Here is an 18,127-nt window from a genome sequence, read left to right as displayed (position 1 = left end):
GAAATTTAAAAGCTTAGTCTTTCAGGTAGTTCTAGAACACTAATAGAAAACACTTGGCACATAATAGGCACTCACTAAATAGTAACTTTAGAAAAATAGAGAAATTTCCAAGGGGTTGGGTTTTGAAAAGACTCAGGAGACCCCCTTAGGCCTGTGATTTAATTCCTGGCAAACTCCCGAATGAGGGGGATGTGCAGCGGGAAGGCAGAGCCCAGATCCGAGGACGTCTGGCCCAGTGCTCAGCCCTCAAGAGACAGGCTCGACTCTTCCCCAAGTAAGGGCAAGAATGATGGGAGTTAAAGAAATATTAATGTTGACTGAAAATCCAGCCTTCTCCAGCCAAATGGATCTGCTTCTGGGCCTCCCACTCGTCCTGCTCATTCCTGTTCCTGTGCCCCAGGTCACTTTGGAGGCTCCTCCCCATCTGCTTTCTCCACTCTCCTGCTTCCAAATGGGCATGAAAACTTAACCTCCTCCAGACCCTCCTTGACAAACCACCTCTCTGCCAGCTGCCAGCGGGCCCTGCAGCTCTCAGCTCCATCCACTCGATGTTTTCTATTTCGTTTCACAAAATACAAATTTTAGACCAGTAAGAAAGCTGCTTTGTTTGGGTCTTTATGACTTCACATGGTTAAATGTTAAATTTAACCAGGGTTATACATATTAAATTCTCCATGACTGAAGGCCAGACATTCTGTCTTCTGCCTTGGGGAGGGGAATCAGCACCAAAAACAATTGCGTCGGCAAACACATCCTTTCCTGCACTTGCTGGCTCATCATTTACCCATGCCATGTGCACTGAATGGGGACCTACTAGATGCCAATCACCATACTGAGCTCTGAAAGTACAGAGTATGGACTAAAGAGTCATGGTCTCTGCCTTCCATGTAATAGTCCAGTACCAGAGAAAGGGTGGTCAATGTTCTATGGTAGAGCTGCCCATAGCAGACCTTGGAGGGTGATCCATCCAACACAGAAGGCTGTGGGCGGGGGGGCATGAGTGGTCTAAGAACACTAGGTTATTAAAGAGTATTACAGCTAAGACAGGTGGGGAGGTTGTTATAGACAGAGGAAGTGCAATGTGGGAAGGTAGAAGGGTGTGAAAGTGTGTGTGGGGAAATTACAGTTTGGTTTGGAAGGCAGTGAGAGATGCCCTTGTATTTTAATAAATCTTTTTTTTTTTTTTTTTTTTGAGATGGAGTTTCACTCTTGTTGCCCAGGCTGGAGTGCAGTGGCATGATCTCAGCTTACCACAATCACTTCCTGCTGGGTTCAAGTGATTCTCCTGCCTCTGCCTCCTAAGTAGCTGGGATTACAGGCATGTGCCACCATGCCTGGCTAGTTCTGTTTTTGTTTTTGTTTTTGTTTTTGTTTTTTTGTTTTTGTTTTTATAGTAGAGATGGGGTTTCTCTATGTTGGTCAGGCTGGCCTTGAACTCCTGACCTCAGATGATCCACCCACCTCAGCCTCCCAAGGTGCTGGGGTTACAGGCATGAGCCACTATGCCTGGCCCTTTTTTTTTTTTTTTTTTTTTTTTTTTTAGTTGTAGAAGAGACCAACTTAAGGGAACTCCATAGTAAATCAATTTGGAAAATAGAGAATCATGAGATATGATCAATTACTCCTGAAATTTCTTTCCTTCCTTCTTTCCATGATTTGAGCTTTTTAAAGACCTGCTTTTCTCACAATGAGATGCATAAACACAGAATGTTATATTCTGCAGGTGCTTAATAAAGCGTGCATTGAGTATACTAGACAATGGCTTATAGTGTGTGCAGCCCATGCCTCTTGTCACAGGTCCTCAGCCTCTAGCACTATCCTCCCCAGCAGTCCCGGGTTCTAGCAATGGGCAGTCACTTGCCATAACTGACTGGGTGGGCTATGGGTGAGTCTTGCCTCTCTAGGCCTTCTTGGCCTCATCTGTAAAATAAAGAATGAGACTGCATCAACACTGGGTTGTTTTCCAGGTTCCTGCAACTCTGAAATGGTGTATATTTGAATCCTCCAATGTTATAAGGTCTGGCTCAGTGTGGAGCCCTGGGGATGGGATAAATGTCTTTAGCAGAAAGAGTAAGAGAAGAGCTATGAGGGGGCACAGCAGCAAGGAGAAAACATGGCTCAGACTCTGCCCAGACCTTCCTGTCTCCTCCCAGGAGGGAGGGAGCCTGAGCCTCAGGCATGGGAATAGCCAGGCTCTGGTCCCCAAACACCAACGCAATGTAGGAGGGCAGAAGAACAAGTTTTAGACTTGGGACTCAAGTCTGAAAACTGGGAGGGTGGAGGGGAGAGGAGTAAAGTAGGCCATGAAAAGAAAATTCAGGAGTAAAAGAAACAGAAAGACTAAAATAGAAAGGGGGAAAGAGAGAGACATAGAGACAGAGGCAAGCTGAAGAAACACAGAGATGGAGACAGCAGAGAGAAGAATGCACAGCCACTGGGGAAGCAGAAGGGAGGACATCAAGTCCAATTAAGCTGGACTGGAGCCCAGCGTACCCCTTTCTAGGGAGGGCCATAGCAGGAGGCTAACAGCATCTTTGAATGAGCGAGAGGAGAAGGAGGATATGCTGAGGAGGACAAGGACTGATGTATGAGCCCTAGCCTGGGACAGGGTAGAGGCTAAAGATCCAAAAGAGGACACCCCTGTCCCCCAAACTGATTTCTTATAGCAAAGATGCTCCAGGTATGGTCCAGGCTGCCCACCTCCCATGCCTGGGAGCAGGCACAAGAGAGTCCAGACTCTGCTTCTTTGTCTCTCTCCCAGCCAGCCCCAGTCCTGGAATGCAGCAGGTCCTGCTTAAAGGGTGTTTGAAAAAGAGAATCCTATTTCTGTGGGTGTAAGCTCCAGAAGAGCAGAATTTCCTTTTTCTATTTTATTCACTGTTGTTCCTCCAACACCTAGAACAGTGCTGGCACATAATAAACATCAGGTGAATGGATGAGCAGGCAAGGCAGCAACAGCCACCCCATGCCATGGACCCTGAGATGTGGCCGGAAGGGTGAGAGAGGGCACCTTCTTCTTGCTGCAGTAGATCTGCCATTTCTTCTCAGGGGGCAGTGCAAACATAGCCTCCCGGTTTTTGTCAGTGAGATCCAATTCATCCTGCAAAGACAAGAAAAATATGTCTGACACTAGGGATGGTTAAGATTAGAATTGTCAGCCCTTCAGGAAATTAGAATTCCCCCAAATCAGTTCCTCAGCCTACTATCTTCCTCCCGAAGAGCATCAAAGATATGATAGGACATTTCTTTTTCTGTGAGGAATACAGCCCCATCCCCTTGCCTCAACCAGCCCTATGTGTCTTCCATTGTACTCCCTTTACTTCCTGTCCACCCCCAACCTTGTCTCTGCAATCCACCCTCCTGCTTCAGGTCACCCTGTTCCCTGCGCATCTCCTGCATTGCTTTGCTAGCTCCTGATCCTCTTGCCCCGCAGTTTCTTGTCTTCCATCCCTCGTCATTCTTAAGCTTGTGGACACCATCATACAAAGCCTAACAAAGAAGGGAGTTGTCGCAGATCTAGTTCTGCCTCTCTCCGATTCTCGCCCCATCCTTCAGGTCTACCTGCCCTTCGAATCTCTCCCCTAGACATTATCTGGCTCCCCCAGACTCAGCATGGGCCCTAGCACGGGCTGGAGAGAGCTGGTGAGGACAAGGGGCTGATCAGAGTAGGATGGGCGAGCCATGCCCAGGGAGGCATTGATCTGCTTCCGAGGGAGGCAGTGCCTGCTGGAGGCAGCCCCTCCCACTGCAGGACCACCAAGAGAAAGCGCCGGGCTCCATCGGGCTAGTCCAAACTTTCCAAGGAGCAAACTGGAACTTTATGAGGTCATATTTGGGGTAATTCCTAGGTATTTTGGGGTGAATTTAAAGGTTTTGTTGTGCTAGGCAGCCCCTGAAAATGTTTTGAAGCTGCTTGTCCTATCACGCATGAGCAACACCTAATGCTAATCAAGGGCTAATCAAAGGACTAGTTATTGAGCCATGGAGAACATTGCGTGCTTTTTTTAAAATCAAAAGCGAAACTTGCATTAAGCATAAATTAAGCATAACAAAGCATAATAGTACTAACTTTTATATTTTCAAATACAGTAAACAGTGAAAACAGTATCTAAGGAAGTATAATAGTCTTACATTTTGAGATCTGTAACCTTTTCCCTATACTTTTATTCAAGGGAGAATATTAAGACTTTCTTCTCTCACCTAAATCAGAACTGCCTAATAGAAATATAACATGGGCCACATGTATTTTCGAATATTTCTAGGCACGTTAAAAAATTTAAAAGAAATAGATGAAGTCAATAGTACATTTTATTGAAACCAGTAAATCTAAAATATAATCATTTAAACATATAATCATGTAGAAAATTAATGAGATATTTTACATTCCTTTTTTCACACTAAGTCTTCAAAATATGGTGTGCATTTTACAGTTACAGTTCATCTCAATTCAGATGAGCCAGTAGCCCCATCTGACCAAGGACTGCCATTCAGATAGCACAGACGAGGGTTATTCGAAATAATACCCATTAGTTCACCTGCCTCTGGAACTCAAGACTCCTGCAGATTTAATCCCATACAAAAGTTCTTCCCTAGAACTGCTCTCTAGGTATCCCAGGAAGTTCTTTGTCAAAATTCCCAGAATGCTGTTTGAGGTTTCTTTTCCACGATCAAAATCAGAAATAAAAGAAAAAGGAGAGTTATATGCACCTTACATTTCCCAACACAAACTCTGCACCTCTTCAACCTCTGTGCCTTTGCTTACACAGTGAGTCCTGCCTGGACAGGCCTCCGTACCCACTCACACTAAGGACCTGGTCTAATTCCTAGGGCACAGTGTCAGCCTCCTCCCGCAAGCCTTCAGTAGACCTTCCCAGGTAAGAAGAATCTCTCCCTTCCTGAACTACAGAGCAGTTCCACATGAGCTTGTATTCAGGTTATTGATGTACTTGTCTTTTCCAGCCAGTGCTCTCTATCTCTAAATCAATGGTAGTTTTGCTCAGCCCAGGCAGCATATGACTGCTGACTGCTCGCTCCTTATTAAACCTCACTTCCCTGGTTTCTTTAGCAACTACCCTCCTGAGCAGTCTCTCCTGTTTCACCCTATGTTCTGCGTGCGCTTCCTCGATGACTTCCCCTCTTCTATCCTACCTTTAAATGAAGTCCTTCAGGGCACCGTCCTCCCTCACCTGTTCCCCAGGACTCAGCTATTATCTCAGACTCTCTCAAACTCGTACCCCTAGTCCAACAGTTTCCTGAACTCCAGACCCTGGGGCCCAATTGTCTCCAGTACGTCTCCGCTCTGATGTACTTACGTAGAGTTACTACGTCCCAGGCACTGTTCTAAGTGTGTAATGTTTATTCATTTATTTATAACTTGTAACAACTCATTTTACAGATAAAGGAAACTGAGGTACAGAAAGAATGTGTGAATTGAATCATCCCAGCTCCCTAAACTTGAATCTCCTCCAGTATATCCTATCCTGTCCAGGGTCCCAACATCCATCCAACACTTCATGTCAGAAACCGGGGTGTTCTTTGATTCCTACTCACTCTTTGATCCTACAAAGTCCTATTATCTTTCCTCCTAAATAGCTCTTGAATCTGTCCACTTCTCTCCATCCTCACCGCTAATACTTTAGTCTAAGGCACGTTTCTCTCTAACCTGTAGGATTAGGAGGCAAAAGCCTCCAAATGGTCAACCCAGAACCCTTCTTTAGCAGAGCACCTTGCATGGTCTTTTAGAAAAGCGATCAGATCACCTCAAATCCCTGCTTAAAATATTTCATGGCTTTCCACTGCCCTTAGGGTTTAATCCAAAAACTTTAGTTCTTCTGGTCTTCATTGTGTACCCCAAAAGGACCCAGCTTCTGACTTGACACTCACATATACCATTTCTTCTGCAGTCATTGTCCTGAACCTCATTCACTTATCATCTCGGTGAAAATGTCACTGCTCACAGGGGCCACTGTGACTTCTCCCAGTCTAGAATACAGCTTTCTGCTAGGCACTCCCATGCCCCCACCCCGCAAATGCTCCCTGTCCTAGCACTCATCACACTTGTCTCTGCTCCTCAAGATCAGTCTTCCCTACTAGGCTTTCACATTCTTGGAGGCAGGGGAGGTCTCTGGTGGCTCATCACTACATCCCTAGGACCCCCCCACAGCCCAGCACCCAGCAGTCTCTCCAAGAAATACTGTTCACTTGTTTGAGAGATACCTGATGCTATTCTTCCTGCAGGCAAGACTTGTCTGACTCACCCTTGTTTTTGCTAAAGTGCCATGCAAGGGTCCCTGTCCTGAAGATGCCCAGTAAGTATCTGTTGAATAAAAGAGCCAAAGAAAGGAACACTGCCCATCACATCCTTCTTTCAAAACTCACTCTACTCAAGAAAACATCCCTGACTAACACGGATCAGGCTCCAGATAGTATTCTACACTAGCAAACACTTTGTCCCCCACCACTTGCCCCATCTAGAGGAAAGCTAAAAATCAAGAAACAGTGAGTTTTCCTAAACCTGATGTGACAAGGAAGCTGGACAACTTTTTCATATAACCTGCATAATCTCATCTTACAGGGACCCTGTCATTGAAAGAGCTGGATTGGTTTAACCAGGTATATTTATTAGCAAATACAAGTATAAAACTACATTCCAACCACATGGCATTCTTTCTTTACTGGCTTACTAATGGCCCACCACAGAATGAGTGACCAAGAGCTAATGGTAGATGAACTTGTACTTATGGCTCTTTACCAGGCCTGGGACCTCCCATGGTGTGCAGACTTTGTCTCACCACCAGACCTCCAAAGAGAGAAGAAATCATACTTCTTTCCTAGTCTATTTGTGGCCATGGTATAAAGCTGCACACACAGGGGCTTCTCACAAGGGCAGTCTGAAGGCTGGCCTGGGCAGGCACTGCATAGTCAGCACAGGCTGGTCCTGGTGTGAATGGCAGAGCTTCCACCTGCCCCTTGTTAGGTACAGCCTATAATCATCCCAGGCCTGAACTGGGACCCCACGCATGACAGACATTTCCACCTCCATGTTCCTAGCCAATCATCCCCTGTTCCGAGGTGCCCAGTGTCTGCCCACAGAATCCCACTATGTCTCTTCTTTGTGTCTCGGACATTAAAAGATCCCAGGGAAACTCCAAGGAGCAGAAGAGAGAAAGGCGTCAAATGTTCTGATGTTCTTTGAGATGTCTCACCATCTTAGTTTGCAAAGCCCAGAGCTGCCCCTTCCTATGATAACCTAACTACTGCACCCTGTGGTCTACAATCCAATGCAGAGAAGAGGTAGGACCATTCTTCTGGGGACACCCTTTATTGCTGTCCATCCCAGCAAGAGATTCTGGTTCCCCAACATAGCTGAAGTGTCCTGGGGGCCTACCTCCTCCCAACAGGAGTTTTGAGAGATGGAGACCCCAGTTCAGGTGCCCTGCCCTCTGTCCAGTTCTGCTTGTCCATCCACCCTCCTCTCCATTGTCACTGTCCCTCCCCACCCTCTCACTGACCACCAGCTCTGCAAAGCGGATGTTGAGCTCCTCTGCGTTTGGGATGGGGCTGGAGAACTCCATGAACTGCAGAGGGTGGTTGTCCCGGAGGTTGATTTCGGGGATGTCACTGCCCCCGAAGCAGCACAGGAAGCCCAGGCCATGGCGGCTCCTCTTGCGGGGGGCCATGGTCACTGCAGGCCAGGGGGTGTCAGCAGGCAGATGCCCTAGGTCCTCATTGTGATCTGGACAGGAGGAGATAACACAGGGTAGTCAGGCATCAGTCAGATAGGCTGAGCAGAGGTCACTCTGCCTTCATAACCTCTGTCCCACAGGCTACCAGGAGCCCTCAACCCAATAGCAAAGCCCCCCGGCCCTTCCTCCCACAGCATCCCTCTGTTCCCACCAGCTCTTTCCACCTGGAGGTATTTACGTATCCTCCCCACCATGCCCTCTGAGTGTTACCTGCCAAGATACTTTCACATTCCCCTTCCTTGCCCTCAGAGAAGGACAAAGGCTGGGGTCACTGGATGTGACTTCCATGTGGCTAGAGCTGACTTTCCATGAATGTGCAGATGGGATCCTACTCCCTGTCTTAAGATCAGCTTCCAGCAAGGCTCATTTACTCACTTGATTCATTTCCAGGTCTGAGGATAACTGATTTAAAGACATGGTCCAATGCGGAGGAAAGGGTTGAAGAAGGCTGGCAGAGGGAACAGTGAGCTAATGATGTGGCATAGCTTCTAGAGCCTGGGTCTCCAGAGGAGGAGAGGACGGAAGGCTACAGAGGCTTGTAGAGTTTTCTGCTCAGTCTTCTGTACCCAGGCATGTTTGGATGAATGTGAAATAGCAACAGGCAGTGGTTCACTGATCCTTCTAGAAGGAAGTGGCCAGTTGTCCTCAGAGAGTTAGCCAGGGGAATCAGAGTGAAGCCTGGGTACAGAAATAGGACTGATCATTGGAATGGTATTTGACATCTGCTCAGATTTTCGGAAGAAATCTGCTCAGATTTTCTTTTCATACCAACCAAGAAGAGAGGACACTGTTCTGTCCAGAGACCAGAACTGATGGACATTTAACAGCTGAGTAGTCATTGGAACAGAAAGGGTTAAGTCTTTGGCTCGCCCCTAGGAAAGCCTAGGTCAATGATGACCAGCTTGAGAAAGAACACTACCCCTGTCATTGATGCCACATGGCCTCTAGATCAATTCAGTCCAACAACCAGGACACAGGCCTCCTGAGAGGCAGAACCATCCTCAACCACTGGTTCCTGACAACCTAGGGGGGTTCAGTAGAGAGGCCACAGCTTATGCACCAAACTGCTACCCAGCCAGATTCTCCCCATCCCATACTTGCAGATCTTAATTTTTTTGGACATAAATATGGAATTCTGTTTTTATCCCTGTTGAATATCATTGGTTTGCAGTCAAGATACTTTAGAATTTTGATTCTTAGCTATTTCTCCTGGACTCAGATTATTAACAGATTAGAATGCCTCTGTAGTCATCATGCACATCATTGCTAAAAATGTTGACCACATCAAGGACACAGACCCTAATGACACAACAAGCTGATCTAGGAATGCCAGGGAACTTTCATTAATACGCTCAGGGAACAGTCCTTCAACCAGCTCTAAATCTACATAACTATGCGCTCATCTAACCCTCTTTTCTATAAAGTCAACATGAGAGATTTCTCCTAAAGCCCTGTAGAACTCAAGATATGCTAAATCTATGATGCTCCTTTGAACCAAGCTCTAGAATCTTATCAAAAGAGAGAACAAGAAAAATGTGGCATAATTTGTTCCTAGGGAACTAGGGGTAACTTCTGGAGAACACTGCTTTATTTCCTAAGTCCTAGCTAATAATTTAGTATAATCTCATCTGGCGTCTCACACATCATGCTCTATTTTAACTGTCATTCTAGAATTTTTTTTTACCAGCTCTATTTTATCTTTCTTTATAAAGTTTGTGACAGACTTTTTAATAGGCCCAGAAAAGCCTCAAATAATACATTATGGAAGATTGCCCTGGTATTATTGGTTATCTTTTTGCTACTGGTTCTCATAAATATAGTGAGGGCTCCTAGAGGGCAGGGGCTGTGTCTCCTGCTTCTTTGACAGCCATCCCCATTTCTGTAGCCAATCAAAGCCTTGTGCTTCGTGGGGAGTCAATAAATATTTCTTGACCAATTGGGAAATGACCTGTTCTCATGGAATAGGAGGAAAGAGGGGTCCTTATTAATCAGTCAAAAAATATCGATAGAAATCTCAGCTACTAGCAATTGATGAACACTCAAGAACCTTTGTAAGGAAAAAGAGAACCATCCTAGAGGCTGAGGGAGGAGAAGCAGCCAGCAGGCCAGCACAGCAATCCAGGGACATGGTAGCAAAGACCTGGAGTAGAGTAGCATTAGAGTAAAACTGAGAGGAAGGGGGACTTTGGGGTTCCCCTGGGACTTGATAGCCAATGGCAAAGAGTGGGTAAGACAAAGCCCTGGTCTCTGACCATTAGAGTTAGTAAAGCACCAACTCTGCCAGCAGGTAGGGGTGGAATCCCTGGGGGTGCCCTGCCCATTGTCAAGTGTGGGATAATCACATGGAATGCAGACCAGATCCCCTTGATTCCATCAGCCTCCAAAACGCAGCTGCAGCTGGCAAGCAAGACTGCTTTGTTCGGGGCACAAGGCATGGGAAGGGAGCTCCCAGAGGCAGTGGGGAGGCTGGGCTGACAGTACCACGGGGTTCTAGGGAGGGACAAGGAGAACGTGTGACCCCTCTTCCTGCCTTTACTTTCCCAGCTTCTTGTTCCCTAGTCTCCCTCTTACCTTTCTTGGCTCTACCAGAGGAATCAGGCATGGGGGCAGGGGTGGCATATAGCTGGTACACCTTGGCACAGTCTTACATCAGCTGTTCACAGCCATGATTGCTCTGACTGGCCAAAGCCTGTGCCATACCTGTTGTTAAATATTAGAGCATCTCCCCTGACCTCAGGAGAGGAGAAGTAGATACAGACCCTGCGAACAGGAAGGACCATCCCCCGAGAGGACTTCGTGCACTTAGGGGGCTGCTGCATATGTGTCTTTTTGAGGGGCTGTGTTGTGTGACAGCTCCCAAGTATGTTTATGTTCCTGAGGACAATGCCCTCCCAACCAAACCCTAGGTCTTTCCTTGCCTCCCTTTTTTTTGTTGTTTTTTTTGTTTTGTTTTGTTTTGTTTTGAGGTAGAGTCTCGCTCTGTCGCCCAGTCTGGAGTACAGTGGCGCAATCTTGGCTCACTGCAAGCTCCGCCTCCCGGGTTCATACCATCCTCCTGCCTCAGCCTCCCAAGTAGCTGGGATTACAGGCACCTGCCACCACGCATGGCTAAGTTTTTGTATTTTTAGTAGAGATGAGGTTTCACCGTGTTAACCAGGATGGTCTCGATCTCCTGACCTCGTAATCTGCCCGTCTTAGCCTCCCAAAGTGCTGGGATTACAGGTGTGAGCCACCGCGCCCGGCCCTCTTGCCTCCCTTTCTTAAGGCCCCATCTGAACATCCAAGACTAAAATCACAGGCTCTCTGCCGAAAGAGGCCTCAGAAATCATGTCACTTCATGGTAGAGATCCAAAAACCGAGGCCCAAAGAGGAACTGTCTTATCTGAGGTCACAGGCCTCGGAACAGAGCTGGGATTAAAACCCAGGACTCCAGCAGCCAGGCTGTGGTCCAGTTACTGCCCCAGCAGACCTTGTCTTCCCCGTCAATGGGCTTTTTTCTTACCTTGCCTTCAGCTCCCCCATAGCCACAGCCTCCCTCCGCTAGAGCTGATCAGTCTCTACAGCTTAGTTTAGAAATCCCTCTAGAGAGCAGGAGAGGTTTACAGAAGCTCCAAAGGCCGCCGCCGCCTCCTCATCAGTAGGAGCTGCTTCCATCGTCTGAACCCTAATTCCTGACCTGCTCCTGCTCTGACACCTCTTTCACTCCAGCTTCCTAGTGGCAGGGCGGGGTGGGGAGCAGAGACTTTGAAGTCAGGAGACCGGGATTTCCCCACCTTTGTTTTCTCAGCTGGTGCTGGTGAGTACTCTTCACCTCTCAAAGCCCCAGTTTCCTCATCTGTGACACCCTGATCACAGGGTCTTCCTCACTGGGTTTCAGTGAGGTGTACAGAAAGCAAGAGAAGTGAAATGCCTGGAGCACACTGGGCGACAGCAGAGGAAGCGCTACCCTGCAGCGGGCCTCCATTCCCATCATCGCCAGCAATGTGAGACTCGCCCTGCCCACAGCCTGCAACCCTCAGCGCTTCTCCAGGCAACGATGCGGTGACCAAGGCCTGGCATTCTGGGAATTTGCCTGGCCAGATTTATGAAGTCACCAGGCTCTGCCTTCCTCTAGGCCAGAGGAGCTGGGCTTTTCCCTGGGCTCTGAGCTATCTCTAGGTAGAAAGATAAGCAAATCTTCATCACTGGCCCTGGACAGGAAGAGGAGAAAGTGAAGTGGCCACAGGAATTCATTTCTGCAAAATCTCTTTAGAAAAGGAACAACGAAGTTTCCACCTTGAAGGAGAACTGAGAAGCAATTTGGAGAAAAGGGGATGCAAAGACAGAAGGAAACCCATTGGACTTGAACTCAGGCCAGAGAGATTTCAGCTGCCCCCACCTCCACCCACTTTTCTCTCCATGAAAACTTCCCCAGTGCCAGCAGCTCCCTGCCCTCCACATCCTGTCTCCTTGCTCCCTCCCCTCTTCCTGTGGGGACAAGTTCTCCTCAGGACTCTTAGTCCCCAAGCACAGACCAGCTGGCCTAAGACACCAAACCATAGGTCACAGCCAGTTAGGCAACGCCTCCCGTGGCTCCAACCTGACTGCACCCATCACCGTCACAGTCCTTCTAGTTGTAGCAAAAGCACATTGCCTGTCCCATTTCTGTCACTCACCAGCAGGGGTTCAGCAGGCCATGGTGTTAGTCTCTCTGGGCCTCAGTTTCCTTTCTGTGCAATGGCAGGGTTTGACTGAAGACCTCCAAGGACTTTACCAGCTCTGACCTTTCACACTGCCTGCACAATCCTATTCCCGAAGGCTTCCCAAGGGGCTCTCCTCTGCCTGTACTGAGCATTTCCCCCACATTGCTCTCCGAGCCAGGAAGGACTTCCTACCACTTGAGCTCATTCCTTCCATTTGGTTGGTAAAGATGCAATCCTAGCCCTTACCCTCAAACCCTAACCCTAGCCACTGCAACACACCAGCTTTTACATTTCAGGACTTCAAAAGTCCCATATCATCAGTGTTTATCCCTGAGTCTTAATAGAAGCAGAATAATACTAACACTTGAGACTTTCCTATGTGCCAGAAACTGACTGTGTCGACATTTTATTCCCCCAACAACTCTCTGAGATAGTTGGCTTCATTTTAAAGAACTTATGGAGAAAAAAACCAAAAATGCAAAACCGAAAACAAAAGCCACAAAAACTGTGGTTCAGAGTGGTTAAGTAGCTTGCCTAAGGTCACACAGCTAGTTAGGGACATAGCTAGGATTCAAAGCCAGGACTGTCTGACTAAAGCAGTAAGCCACTAAGCCATAAGGCACATGTCCAGAAAGTATCCTAAGCTGAGATCTGCTCAGAGTTTTCTCAAATGTTATACAGATTGATATTCAATAATTCGTGATTCTGCATTTCCTGTGAGCTGGGCCAGGTGTTTTCACAGCTGGGCAATCTCATTTCAGCTTCACAATGACCTTGTGAGGTGGTTATTATCCCCTCTTACAGATAAAGATATTGAGGCTTCAGGAGCTGTTACGTGGCTTGGTCTATGACACCCAGCTGTGAAGAGACAGAGCTAGGACTCACAAGTAAGTATTCTCACTCTAAGCCTAGTGGTCTTGTCACAGAACCAAGCTGACTCATGAACCCCTCCTCCAGCTCTTGAGGACAATGCTATTGCTTTGGGACATTCAAATTGCCTCCTATCAAACTGCCTCTTTTCCTACCTTCAGACACAGGGGTAACAGGACAAGGACATGGTATTGACTATCTCTCCCTGACCACTTCCAAGGTACCTACTGGGAACCAGGTACTATACTGATAATTTTCTGCATTATCTCATTTATTCTCCCAACCCTACAATGATATCACGATCCCTTCTTACTGATGATGACATTAAGAGTCTCAAAGGTCAGGCAAGTTGCCCAAAGTCCAAGTTTTAGAAGTGAAAGGGCTGGGTTTGAGGACAGTAGTGTCTCATTCAAACGAATGTGCTTTTCACCAGCTTCTAGCCATGTGTTGACCATTGACCTGTGGTGAGGACCCAGGAGTAAACAAGATGTGATTCCTTTCCTAAAGGTCTCCTTCTAGTGGGGGAGCAAGGGGAGTCCAGACAGTGACAACAAAGAGAGAGTGAAGTGTTTGGGCAGCCCTGAGAAGGGGGACCTGGTCCAGCCTGGGGGTTCAGGGGTAAAGGGGAAGTCAGGGCAGGCTTCCAGGAGGAGGGGACTTTGAGCCAGCCTTGAAAGAGAGGAGAGAATCAAGGAAGGGTGCAAGAGGAGGGAAAAGGCACTCCAGGCAAGGAAAACGGCATAAGCAGAGGCACAGAAGGAAGAGCATGGCATGTGTGAGCCCAGAGTCCTGATCAGCAGCTTCATCCTTTGCTGGCTAAATCAACAGGCAAAGCAAATGGAAAGGGTATGCGAGTATCCTGGTTTGATGGCAGAGCTGCAAGCGTGCTGGGGAGCCTGCTCCTTTGCCCTTCTCTCCCCACCAGGTCCCCTGGGGCTGGGGCTGCGGCTGGGGCTGGGAATGGGGCCCAGAGCTTCCCAGAGCTGCTGCATAGAACATAAGGAATGTAAACAATTTCCTGCTCCACAGGCGGACATTGCTCCCTATACGCTGACCCTCCACGTGCCATGTGCTGCTGGGAGTCACCCAGGAAAGGGCCCCAAGCCCAGCTTGGGGCCTGGCTCCCAAAGGAAGAATCTATGCTTTTCCATCCCATGTCCCAAATGACACTATCAGACCCTCTGCCCACCCATCTCCCCACTGCCCACCTACACCACACCTGCTTCCACCCCAAGCCTCTGCAGACCATCTCCTCAAGCTGGTGGACAGCAAGCAGGCCTGGAGGTTCCTCTTAGCTCTAATCCATCCACTTCCTCCCTGAAGCTGCTGAATTACCATCGCCCAACTCTACCCTACACATTCGGTTGAATTCTGTTCAATTGCCATCAACTCTAACCAGGCGACTTCAAACAAGTTACTTGGCCTCTCTGAGCCTCAGTTTCTTCAGCCATAAAACAGGGGAAATACAATAGTACATAATTCATAGGGTTGTCAGGAGGATTAAATTAGTTAATATTTGTAAAGCATTTGGAATACAGCCTAGTAAAAGTAAAGACTATTAATAGCTATACAGATAAGCTGCTGTTCTACTTGTGAAGATACCTGAATGTTGACGGTATTATAGAGAGTTTTCTTTCTGTAATTTCATCAGTTTTACATATTACTATAGGGCTTGGCAGATATTACAGGGGCCACGTTCAGCCCACAGACTGTTTTTGTAAACATAGTTTTATTGGAATAGTCATGCGCATTCATTTAAGTATTGTCTACAGCTACTACCATGCAACAGAGACCGTATGGCCCACAAAGCCAAAAACACTTACTATCTGGCCCCTTACAGAAAGACTGCCAATTCCTGGATTACTGGACTGATTCCTATGTGACTGACAATATCCAATTATTTTTAGCCATAAAAACAGCGATTTCATATGATTCCACGTATCATACTGGCTCCTCACTTGTACTGTCTGACCCACTGAGAGTGCTGCCCTCTAAATCCAGTGATTCCAACCATAATAAAGATATATTTATTGAGCACCTACCATGTTCGAGGTTTATCTCAAACTTTCATCTTCCCTTTTTACAGACGAAGAAACTTGAGGCTCAGAAGGACGCTGGGTGTGAACCTAGGAACTCAAACCAGGTCTCCAGACGCCAGTGTTGCCCTGAACAATCTGACTGACTTGTACTGTGAGCCTCAGGCAGGGCTGGGGGAGAAACAAGGAGCACTTTCAAAAATAAGCACACGCTGTTTCCAGGATTGGGGGAGCTTTTCTTAGCAGACGCCTAAATTACAGTTTCCCCCTAGGCTCTGGGAAAGGCAAAGAAAGCAAAAGTAAATTCTCTCAGCCTCTGAGTCCCCTCTGTGCAGGCCTAGGGGTGGGAGACACAGGGAGGCGTCGCTGAGACCCGAGAAGAGGAAGGAGAGAGAGGAACGTCTTTCCGGAAAAGTGAAACTGAAAATCCCTCAAAGTGACATTTCTCAAACTTGGGGGTGAGGGTGGGAGTTGAGGATTTTCCAACTGGTTTTCTCATTTTGAGAAATCATAAAGAGAATAAAGGTTTCTTGACTCACTAGGGCACTAAACAAGCAGATGATAGTTCTCCAAGGTCATGGTCAAACATTCATTCATTCATTCATTCATTCATTCATCCACCCACCCACTGAGTAAATGCCATGTATAAAGCAACGTTCTGGGTGTCTTATATGAGCCTGACATCAGATCCTAGGATGTAAGGGAGGCAAGGAGGTGCGGCTCTAGGCCCTGGGACTGTAGGTGGGGAAGAGTGACTTCTGGCTGGGAGGATCTGGAACATTCACCAGAGGAACTGTCATCAAAGCTGGGCCTCAGAAAAAGAGAAGGCGTCAGCACATGCCAGGGGCTCGGGGGGTGTCCAGGAAAGCATTCTCAACAAGTGGCATGCCAGAGTGAGAACCTGGCACCAACGACAGCCCAAATGAATGAGAAGCTCTACCAAGGTGGTTCCCACTGCACCTCTCAGGGCTCAAAGAGGTGCAGTGGGAACCAAAACGACAGCCAGAAAAAGGAGGGCGTTGAGTGCCAGGGGAAGAAGGAAGAAGCCATTGGAGAGTGTGTGGCTTGCGGCTGATTAGTTCCTTGGCTTATGGTAGAGGAGAGCGTTTGTGAGGTCTGAAATTAGAAGAGACATTTCTGGTGGCACTGTATGGGGTGGGAAGACAGGAGGGAGAAGTGGAAGAAGGGAAGAGTTAGGAGGCAAGTCTGTGCATCTGGGTAGAAGAGAATGAGACCCTGAACTGCCAAGAATAGAGAGGAAGAGGTGGATGCTGGCGGTGCCATGGAGGGGTGCGGGCACGTGAGTAAGAGGATGAGAGGCTGGACATACAGAGCGAGGACCTGGGCTGACGATGAACCTGGGGAGCATGGAGAGCTCTCTGGGCAACAGCTATGAAGTGAAAGAGAAGGAATTTTAGCGCCCATGTCTCTGCTACCCATTAGCACCGGAAGTCTGGGGCTCCTGGCCAAAGGGAAATCACCCTACACAGGAGAACCCAAGGCCTCGCCCCCTCTGCTTCCAGAAGCCAAGCCCCTCCTCTGGCTCACATAGACGGGGCTGCTGTTACTGCAAGGCGCAGGGAAAGGAGCCTCCAGCTTTCCTCTGTGCTCCACTCCCAGCTCTCCCACCAGAGCAACCCATCACTGAGGCCTCAGCACCGTTCCACAGCCCAGGACTGGGAGAAGCCCCCACTGGCTGCTATTCCTGATCCTCTCTCCGAGGGTCCCAGCACAAAAAGCATTCTGTCACTCTTGAGGGAAAGACCTCGAGGTTCTGTCAGGCCAACTCCGCCCTAGAAACCCAGGGGCCTGTGCACATGGCCCCACCTGGCCCCCGGGGCTGCGCCTTCTGCAGTACAAGGTGACCTTCCTGCCTTTCTACAGAAAAGCCCCTGCTCCTGCCTCAGGACCCACAGGCACAGTCCATCTCCTCTGGGAGGGCAGATTGGGACGGGGCAGTGACTAGGGGATAACTAGGGGGTAGGATGGGAGCTGAGCCAACCCCTGAAAGGCAAATGTCGTTGAAAATATAGATTCAGGGTGACTCCTTTTCTCCTCCTCAATTTTGTGTGTACAATTTCACCACTTTATTCATTCGTTCAAACAAAACTTTGTCGAGTCCCTAAGTACCGTGCTCTCAGCTGTGAAAATGTATAATAAGCATGCGTTCAGTCTGGTTGGGAAGGGAGACAAATAAATATAATAAAGTGTGGACATGGTTATGATAAGGGAAGTACAAAGGTGTGAGTCCGAGGAATGTCTGCAGAACTGCATCCTAGCGGGGGTTCTAGTCCACCCTAAACCCTCTGCTCATAAACATGGTTTAGAGGGGACATCGTACAGTGGAATGAGGGCTGGGAATACTCAGAGATGCTACCAAAGATCAAGAACAGAAGTCCAAGCAAGGGCTATTGATGCCATAGGAGATTGCAAGCACCTCGGGCAAGAGAACATGAGTACTTTGGGCCTTGTCTGTAAATAAGCCGGTCAAACTTGTGTATTGTCAGGAGTTTCTTCTACCCCGTCACTAGGATCTGTGTCAGACAGTACATGAGGTGTTAAATGATGCTGTTTGAATTGAATCCTATCCCATGAGCTCCCTAAAGGAGCTCATTCATTCATCCAACCATCGTTGATTTTTAGCACCTACTCTATGCCCGGCACTGCTCTCGGGGCTAGGCACATGCAGGTAAACTCATCAGACACAGCTCCTGCCCTCACAGAGCTATTGTCTCCCAAGCTCAGAGTCCCTTTTGTCCTTTGTCTTCAATCCCTAATGCCCCATCCTGTGAAT

At 48.0% G+C, this 18,127-nt stretch overlaps 1 protein-coding gene across 6 annotated transcripts in view; it reads right to left on the bottom strand.

The window, feature by feature from the left end:
• Positions 1-18,127, bottom strand: part of DAAM2 (dishevelled associated activator of morphogenesis 2) — a 115,137-nt gene that overhangs the window by 40,510 nt on the left and 56,500 nt on the right. For 4 of the 6 annotated variants that reach the window (XM_030929018.1, XM_030929019.1, XM_010389738.2 and 1 more), the window contains exons 2-3: positions 7,512-7,735; positions 3,011-3,100 (exon numbers count right to left, since the gene is read on the bottom strand). In XM_030929018.1, coding sequence (XP_030784878.1) covers positions 3,011-3,100; positions 7,512-7,679 — 258 coding nt within the window. In that variant the 5' untranslated portion in view covers positions 7,680-7,735. Of the gene's footprint in view, positions 1-3,010; positions 3,101-7,511; positions 7,736-8,120; positions 8,424-15,339; positions 15,505-18,127 lie in introns of all 6 variants that reach the window. The other 2 variants (XM_030929021.1, XM_030929020.1) reach the window with 2 other exon arrangements.

This window comes from Rhinopithecus roxellana, chromosome 4 (assembly GCF_007565055.1).
Source record: "Rhinopithecus roxellana isolate Shanxi Qingling chromosome 4, ASM756505v1, whole genome shotgun sequence".
In the NCBI taxonomy this organism is placed as follows: Eukaryota; Metazoa; Chordata; class Mammalia; order Primates; family Cercopithecidae; genus Rhinopithecus; species Rhinopithecus roxellana.
The sequence above is the reverse complement of the archived record's forward strand: the minus strand, read 5'-3'. Positions and strand labels throughout refer to the sequence as shown.